At 36.4% G+C, this 9,448-nt stretch overlaps 1 protein-coding gene across 1 annotated transcript in view; it reads right to left on the bottom strand.

Annotated features, from left to right (window-relative positions):
* Window positions 1-263: 263 nt before the first annotated feature.
* Window positions 264-9,448, bottom strand: part of CNGA3 (cyclic nucleotide gated channel subunit alpha 3) — a 570,358-nt gene continuing 561,173 nt past the window's right edge. Inside the window, exon 10 of the mRNA XM_044072170.1 lies at window positions 264-2,776. Coding sequence (XP_043928105.1) covers window positions 1,353-2,776 — 1,424 coding nt within the window. The 3' untranslated portion in view covers window positions 264-1,352. The remainder of the gene's footprint in view (window positions 2,777-9,448) is intronic.

Here is a 9,448-nt window from a genome sequence, read left to right as displayed (position 1 = left end):
ATCATTTTGAAGTGACAGAAAATTAATGTTTTGTCTGAAATTCCCAGAAGAGAGAACACACTTGAAATCACAACATGACATTTCTTCAGAGTAATTGTGAAACCGTGAAATGCAGTTAGTAATATTTAAATACAGGGGATGTGGAGCAGATTATCTAGGAAAAACCAACATCTGTATGTTTCATTTTCAGAGTTTTTCACTTATGAGATAGCTGTCAACAAATTGAAAATGGCACCTTTATTTTCCTTTATTTCATTCATCTTATAACACATATTCATTCGGCAATGAAAAAAGGGCATAATGTTGACAAGTTCAGGCTATATATATCAGTTCAATTAACTAATATACAGTAGGGCCCTGAATATAATCAGCCAGTCACACTGTAGCATTCTGGGATATTGACTGTAAGATGTTCAGAGGCGTGCAATATGAGTAACTTTGCTTTGGTCATTTACTTTACATGTTATAATATATGCCATTTCCTAAAAAGATGCCTACTCTATTAGTACAAAATATCTGTATTCTAAATGTTTCATGAATTTTTTTGAGCAGTAACTGAGATTTCCTAATAGCTGTAGAACAAACAGAAATCATCTATGCTTTGTTAGTCAAACAGTTCAGTGCCTTATAGGTACTTCCAAAGTGCATTAAGAATGTCGTATGTTCTATTTCAAAAATAATTTGTAAAACTGAAAAATTAAAACTGAACTGTAGGATGATGTAACAAAAAAAACACTTGTTCATATGACAGTGTGGTTTTGAACGAAACAAAGGCACTCCTGGTAAAACAAAAGCTGATTGAGATGTGTATTTACTTTACTTTAAGTGTTAGCTCAGCTACAACTGTTTTTTTTTTTAGGGACCACACCTTGATCCAGATTTTTTGCCAAGAGATCTCCTCTGGATTATTTTCCGGATACAATGTGGAGAATATTGATATTAGTAACTAAAATATTTGAACAGCTATACATACACAATTCATAGTTTAAGACAAAACCCACAAGCTAATAGCAATTACATTACTGCTAAATAAAGATGCCCACACAATTTGTCATGTGAGACAAAAAACACAGATTAATAACAGCTATACTAGTGTTACATAAACATACCTACACATAACTTTGCACAAGGAGCCTACACTTTACAAATATAGACAATTAACAAAAATAGAAAACATCTCATGGCTAATCCCTGTCTCAGAAATGTATACTGTGTAATTGTATATTTACATAAAATGCAAGTATTATCAAAATTAAAGCTGAAATCTACAAAGCTCATTTGTTCATGTTGCTATAAAAATATTTATGGGAACTTCAAAATGAAGTATTAAGACACAGTGCAGCCATATGATTTTATTGTTTCTGCTTGTCTCCATCTTTTGCTGTCTCAGCATCTGTACCGCTGTCCATCCCATCAGATAAATATTCACTCCCATACTTTGTAACCCTGCATTCTAGCTTTGTAAGTCTTTGTTTTAGTTTTAGCTGTGCAGCTTTGTATTCTGCTAAAAGTCTGGCAAATCTTGTTTGCAGATTATCAAGGGCTGATTCAAGTCTTTCAACTTTTTCTTCCACATCTTTTGGCTCAGCCCCTGCCCTGGCTGCTTCTTCGTCGATTAATCCATCTTTCATCAAGATCTGACGACCTTTTTCTTCTAGCACTTCCTTTGCATCTGGATACTCTGTTAAAGCTTCCATTAAGTCATCTTTAGACAAGCAGAACAGATCAGAGTATCCTATGCTTCGGATGTTGGCAGTCCTTCTGTTGCCTGACTTGCTTCCTTTTATATTTAAGATACTAATTTCTCCAAAATAACTGCCATCACTAAGGACCACAAACTGTGTAACACCATCATCTGCAACAACAGCCAGCTTTCCCTCTTTAATGATATACATCTCTCGTCCAATGTCACCTTTTCGACAAATGTAATCACCAGGGCTGAAAACCTGTGGCCTCAGTTTGAGCACAAGTTCTACCAGGAGTCCAGCTTCACAGTCTTGGAAAATTCTTACTTTCTTTAGTGTGTCCAGATGGACATTAATTGCAATCTCTGCCTTCAGTTTGTCAGGTAAGTTTTTAAGGACTTCTTTTTCATCCACTGTTTTTTTATTAGTCCAGAGGTAGTCAAACCACTTAATTACTCTAGCCTCCAGGTCCCTGGTTACTTTGCGAAACTGCATATATTGTTTAACTGAATCAATTTTAGCCTGGAACTCTGCTCTGGATGCATTCATGTTTGAAATCATTGAGCCAACATTACCTACAATGGTTGCAAAGATTAGAACACCCACTAGAAAATCAAACACTACAAACAGATACTCTAAATCCTTTACTGGTGGGGGAGTTTCTCCAATTGTGGTTAGTGTAAGTGTAGACCAATATAAACTGTAGATATACTTTCTTGCCAGCCGCCCATATTCAGGATGTGAAATATTGGGATAAACCCAAGTGTCAGATCCAAAGCCTATAGCTTTGGAAATAGCAAAGTAAATGCATCCATTCCAATGAATTATAATAAGAATGTACAACACAAGGTTGCCTATTCGGAACATATTAGGGTAGTTTGTTCTGGTTTCTGTTCGGTCAAAAAACTCAAACATTCGAGCAAATCTTAATAGACGGTTAAATCTCATTTCAGGATAGTTAAGTCCCAGTTTAATGTACATCAAATCTGTTGGTATTAGAGATAGTGCATCAAGCTTAAATTGCAGGGTCTTTGTATAATTGTGTTTTAACTTCTCTGCGTCCTTCACCAATAAGCCTTGCTCCAGAAAACCTTATATAAAAAAAAAAAGATAAACATTTTTTGTCAGTAAAGGAATATTCTAGTTAACATTATCCATACTAAAATGCAAACATTTATTTTCCAGAAAACTGAATACACATGTTAATGTAATTTAACTTTTAGTTTTATTTTCCATTAAATGCCAGGTATATCTTCTAAATTATGTTAAAAACAAATTAATTTTAAGAAATCGTCTCTGCTACAATGCTGTAAATTTTAAAATGACTGATTAGATGACTGCTAATTTTGTTGCTTATGACACTAGCCAGCTGTGTTTAGGAGTTAGAAGAGTGCTTAGCTTAAGTATTAGGTGCTAGTGGATAAGGACCATGCAATCTGCTTTAGTGAAGTTGTAAACCTCATCACTTGTCATCACTTATTCATAAACAAAACTTCAGACTTATGAGGAGATAAGCTGGTGGCCCCAGTGCAGATTTTTCAACGATGGCATCCATATAATCTTCAAAAATGCTTTGTACACTTGATCAACAGAAATAAAATCCATCCAGTGAGAATAAATATGAGAGAACTTGTAGAATAACATGTGTGTTGCACCTTTAAGAAGCATTTCTAAGACCTGAACGTACATATAAATAGCAGGCATGTGCTAGCTTCAGTGCCATTTTGTGAGTACAGCCAGAGTGTGAACATCTATGTATGAGACAGCTAGTTTGTATATAAGTTAAAATTATTTAGTTTCATTTCTAATGTATTTGCATATAAACAGAAGCCACAATATTTGTCTACTTCATCCCGACTAGACGAGCGACATGGTGTCAGAACCGGGATTCCAGAGACTGCCATTCAGAGCCACGCGGTGCAGAGTTAATGATGAAGGCAAATTAAGTGAACCGAGAACAAAATAAAGGGGCAGAAACAAGCTAAAGGTAATGAAAACTTGCACAAATGATTTATTTATTAAAAAAGATAAAACAGAGCATTACAAGTGCACAAAATGCATTATTAAACAAATGAATAGCACAAAAACATTTATTAAGCAAACAAGAAGCATAAAAAGCTTATTACTTAGACAAAATATTTCATATTAAGATATTTGATAAAAAGAGCACCAGAAAAGCACATAAGGGGTTTAGAATTACCTCAGAATTGCAAAACGAGCATGTTTACAGTGAAAATGAGCACAAGGGAATATAATGGGCATGAAAAAAGATTAAATGAGCAAAATGAATATAACAAAGGGTAAAAAGGGCACATTAAGTGTAAATAAATCAAGGCAACTGCATGTGTATTGGCGAATTACTGTATTTTGGTATAAACTACTACTTCGCATTGATTGGAGCTCTTGGTATAACTAGAGTTATTCGAAGTATCTCAAAGTGTGTAAAAGTGCTTACAGTGTGTATTTATTATTGTGCATTTATTCTGAAGAGTTTGTTGTGTGCAAAGTGCCACTATTTCATAAAGTGCAGTCAAACACAGCCATTTTGAAAAGTTTCTTGTGCTGGTATGTCTGTTCGCAGAGTGCCGCCATTACAGAATGTTTCTTGCACTATACAGAGTTGTTTAGCAAAGTGCAACCATTTTGGGGAAATTTCAGTGTGCTGTGTACTGTTTATTCGCAAAGTGCAGTTACTTCAAAATGTTTCCTGCTCTGTTCCTTCCGCCCAGTTTGCTTACACAGTGCAGTTATTTGAAATGTTTCTTGTACTGATAAGAGGTGATTTCAAGAATATTACAGTGCCCAGGGAACTTGTTTCACAGAGTTCAGTTATATAGAATCTTGTTGTGGTAGTGGGCATAGTTACAAGTACTAGCATAAATTTCTGGCATATGTATATGGGTATCTGTTCATGTATACTGGCAAAAGTCTTCACTGAGATGCATCAATATGGATTCACTGTGTAATCCCGAAATACTAAAATCACGAATTTCAGTATTTAGACATTACATAGCCGAACACTCCAAATACCGAAACCCTACAGTCGTGAAATTCAAAATCCCAACAATACACTACAGATACAGCACACACAAACACATACACACAACCCCTCCAAATATAAAATCCTACATTACAGATAAGCAGGGAGGCAAGCCCTCATGCACCCACACACCCCCCCTACTTATATATACTAACTCCGAGATCGCACAATCAGACACACAAAGATAACTCACACCCACAAATTTTACACTCCCTCGCACACACACACATCACAGTCACAGCGCACACTGACATAAACTAAAACCCCTAACCAACACACATACACATACATACATACCCAAACTCATATCTTACCATTCACACACCTCAACACCAGAAGCGCTAATTCAAAATCTCTGTACTTTGGGATTTTGAATTTCACGCTTCTGGTGTTCGGTATTTCAAGGCTTCGCTATTATAATTTCAAAATACTGAAATTCGTGATTTCAGTATTTTGAAATTATATAGTGAACCCATTAATATGGCAGATGGCTTTCAAAAACCACTACCACTTGTATTTGATCAGAATATTGCAGAGAATTGGAGAATATTTGAGCAAGAGTCCGATATATTCATACAAGCAGCTTATTCTGATAAAGATGCAAACACCAGGGCATTCATTTTGGTAAACCTATAAGGGTCAGAGGCCATTGAAAGGAAGCATTGATTTGTATATGCACCAGCAGTGTATGAAGGTGAAGGGGCAAATCATCATATTAGTGTACAGGCTGAATTAAGGGATGACCCTGAGTGTTTGAAGCGCATGTTCATAGAGATGTGTAACCCCCAGACCAGTGTTACATTAGAGGGGCATTTGTTTTACAGAACAGATCAAAAGCAAGGAGAAACTTTTGCAGCTTATATTACTGACCTGAGGAACAAAGCTAAAATGTGTACATTTGGTGATTTAAAAGATGAGTTAATAAAGGACAGGCTTGTGTGTGGCATTAATAGTGCTACTGTAAGAAAGATTTTGCTTTGTGACAGGGATTTAATGCTGAGCAAAGCTATTGAGATTTGTCAAATCTGTGAAGTTACAGAAAGGCATATGAATATGCTTGAAAGGGATAAAAGTATGGTTTCAGCAGGCTCCAGAGAAAATGTAGATAGCATGCAAGATGTGGCTGGCATAAACAGGCCTAAGCTCATGGCAGCTGTAGCTCCTGTGAGTGTGGCAAGGAAAACCCACAATCTTCCAGCAAGTTCTAAGATTAGTTGAGTTAAAGAAGCATGCTCAGTACAGTACAAGGGTGAATCTGCAAAACCCAAGTCAAGCTTTATTGTTAACTGTCACAATTGTGATGCCAACCATGAGTCTAAAAGAAAAAAGTGCCTAGCATTTGGTCAGCAATGCTATAAATGTAAGAAATGGAACCATTTTCAAACATTTTGTAAATCAAGTAAGCTTCATAATGTTATAAAGAAGGGTCACTCCAAAAAGCAAATCAATCAAGTAGAACTGCAACAGTCTACTTTCTATGTAGATGGTGTGTAAGTAGTTGAGGAAAGAACTGATGCAGTAGATTTATTGGCAAAGAATGAAGTATTTTGTACTGTCTGGATCAGTAGTAAACCCAATGGGCTCATGGTAGACACTGGTTCAAAGTGTAATGTTTTGTCTGCAGATACTTTTACTAAACTGAGAGCTGGTGAACAACTAAATGTGACCAGTCGTGAGAAACTTGTTTCTTATGGAGGTGAAGAAATTCAGACTGAACGTTCAGTAGTGCTTTCATGTTATGTGGCCAAGAACTGTTATAGCTTATTATTTTATGTAGTCCGAAGACCTGTGCAATCATTATTGGGTCTCAGAGACAGTAGGAGAATGAATCTGCATTCTTTTACCAAAGAAGTTCATCAAATAAGCACATGTTCCAGTTCCAGTTTCACTAACAATTTTTAGACTATGCTGATGTTTTCGATGACAAGTTGGGCAAACTTAAGTTGTGTATTCTCTAAAGTTAGACCCAGAAATCAGTCCAGTGGCCAGGCCAGCAAGAAAAGTTCCAATAGCTATGCAACATAAAGTCAAAGCCCAGCTGGAAAAAATAGTGCAGCAAAGTGTAATTTGTCCAGCTACAGAACCTACCGAATGAGTTTTGTTCATGGTAGCAGCTCACAAAAAAGGCTCAGACGAAATCAGAATATGCACTGACCCAAGAGATTTGAACAAAGTATTAAAAAGACCTCATCATCCTATGCGTACAGTCAAGGAAGTCACAGATCTAATACCGAATGCCACTGTTTTCTGTCTTAGATGCAAAAAGTTAATTTTGGCAAGTGATGCTTGTTTGCAAATCTTCATTACTGACTACATTCAGTATCCCATTTGGAAGATACAGATTTCTCAGGATGCCATTTGGAATAAATTCTGCAAGTGAAGTCTTTCAGTTTGCAATGGAGCAAATTTTTTCAGGTTATCCCTGTGCCATAATAGTAGTTGATTTGTTAGTTGGAGGCAATGGTGAAGCAGAGCACGATATTAATCTTAAGAGAGTTTTAGACAGAACACGTGAAGTGAACTTGAAGCTCAACCCTCTAAAGTGCAAATTCAGACTACCAGAAGTTACATATGTAGGTCATTTGTTTACTAGCATTGGCTTGAGACCAGACCCATCCAAGCAAGCAGCCGTTCTTGAGATGTCATCGCCAGATAATGTATAAGCTCTACAACGTTTTCTTGGTATGGTCAACTATTTAGGTAAATTTATACCAGATTTCAGTGAGCTGACAGCACCTTTGAGAGAGATGACATGTAAGAATGTTACACAGTTATGGTTAGAACATCACCAGAAAGCATTTGAAGTCCTTAAGCAAAAAATTGCAACTCCACCTACATTAAGATACTATGATGTCAACAAACCAGTAACGGTTTCCTGCGATGCTTCAAGATTTGGTCTAGGTGCAGTCATTCTTCAAGAGGCTAGACCAGTAGCCTATGCATCTAGAATACTTATCCAACTGAAATGCAATATGCTCCGTTTGAAAAAGATCTTTTGGCTATAGTGCTTGCATGTTCTAAGTTTCATGATTATATCTATGGTTGAGATATTCAGATCGAAACTGATCATCAACCTCTGGTTACAATTTTAAAGAAGCTTATGCATTTAGCAATATTACAAAGAATGATGGTTAAATTGCAAAAGTACAACTTCAAAATGGTCTATACAAAAGGCAAACGTCTTATCTGGCTGATAAGATTGCCCAGAAATACAGTGGAACAGCTTGACGCAGAGAATTTTGACTTCAATGTCATGGAAGTGTGGAATTTTTCTACAACAAGACTTGATGAGCTAAGAGATCACACAAAGACTGATCCAGTATTGCAAAAGCTCAATCACTACATCAATGATGGATGGCTGTCAAAGCAATCTAGTGTACTGCCAGAAGTGCAACCCTACTTTCCTTACAGAGATGAGATATTGATGGAAGACGGCCTTATTTTCAAAGGTCCTAAAATTGTTGTTCCTGGTTCCTTACAACATGAATACATTCAGAGTTTGCATAGTGGTCACCCAGGTTCTGAAGCTATCAAAAGAAGGGCGAGAGGACTAGTATTTTGGACTTCTCTAGCAAAAGACATTGATAAAGTGCTTTCTTCTTATTCAGTATGCAATAGTACTAAACTGAATTTGCAGAAAGAACAACTTCAGCTAAGTCAAGTTTCAGAACTACCTTGTTCAATAGTAGCCACTGACATATTTGAGTGGAAGAAACAACATTACTTAGTGTTGATAGACTCTTATTCAAACTGGTCTGAAATCGATCTACTATCTAACCTAAGTTCCACTACTGTTATTACTAAGTTGAAACGTCATTTCTCAGACCATGGAGGTCTACAAAAGCTTATCTCTGACAATGGTACCCAATTTATCAGTCAGTTACTTCAGAAATTTTCAAGAGAATGGGACTTTGTACATGTTACTAGTTGTCCAGAATATCCACAGTCAAATGGACTAGCTGAACGTGTAGTGCAGAGTTCAAAGCAATTACTAGAGAAGTCAAAGTGTGATAATACCGATGTCTTTTTGAATTTACTTAATCTCAGAAACATACTCTATAATGATATACTTGGCTTACCTGCTCAGACATTTGTATCCAGGCAAACCAGAACAACATTGCCTATTAGTTCCAGTTTGTTGAGGCCAAAAGCTAAAAACAACAAAACAATCAAAGCCCAATTATTTTGAAAATGTTATTTCCAGAAGTCCAGTTATGACACATCAAGCACATTTCTTCGTCCATTGAAAGAAGGAGAGACAGTGAGGAAAGAAACAGTGAAAGGTTTTGACCAGATTGGTCAAGTAACAAGTATATGTGCAGAGCCGAGATCCTATTTTGTGAAATCTGAATGTGTGGAGTACAGGAGAAATCGTAGACATCTTCTTCCTGTAGCAGAACTGTTATCGCAATATTGTTCCTGTGATACAAACTCTAAATTTCAGAGCAATTTATTTATTTATTTATTTTACATTTGTTAATTGGGAAAGTCTGACTGGACACATGTCCTTTTTTAGTGGAGGCCTGGGGAGAAAAGCTCCATGTACACAGTAAAATATTACATTAGACAGTTGATATACAGTTAGATTACACGGAATCATATATAGTATCCATATACTTTTTCTATTTTCTATTTTCTATAGCAATTCAGACAATGTTCGTGTTCCAGAATGTGTCTTGACTCCCATTACCATTTCTGAGGGTGTTCCTGATGTCCCTAAGAT

Source organism: Protopterus annectens, chromosome 5.part0, assembly GCF_019279795.1.
Source record: "Protopterus annectens isolate FY-2018-M chromosome 5.part0, PAN1.0, whole genome shotgun sequence".
Taxonomy (NCBI): Eukaryota; Metazoa; Chordata; order Ceratodontiformes; family Protopteridae; genus Protopterus; species Protopterus annectens.
Note: the sequence above shows the minus strand (reverse complement) of the source record. Positions and strands in the feature narration are given on the sequence as shown.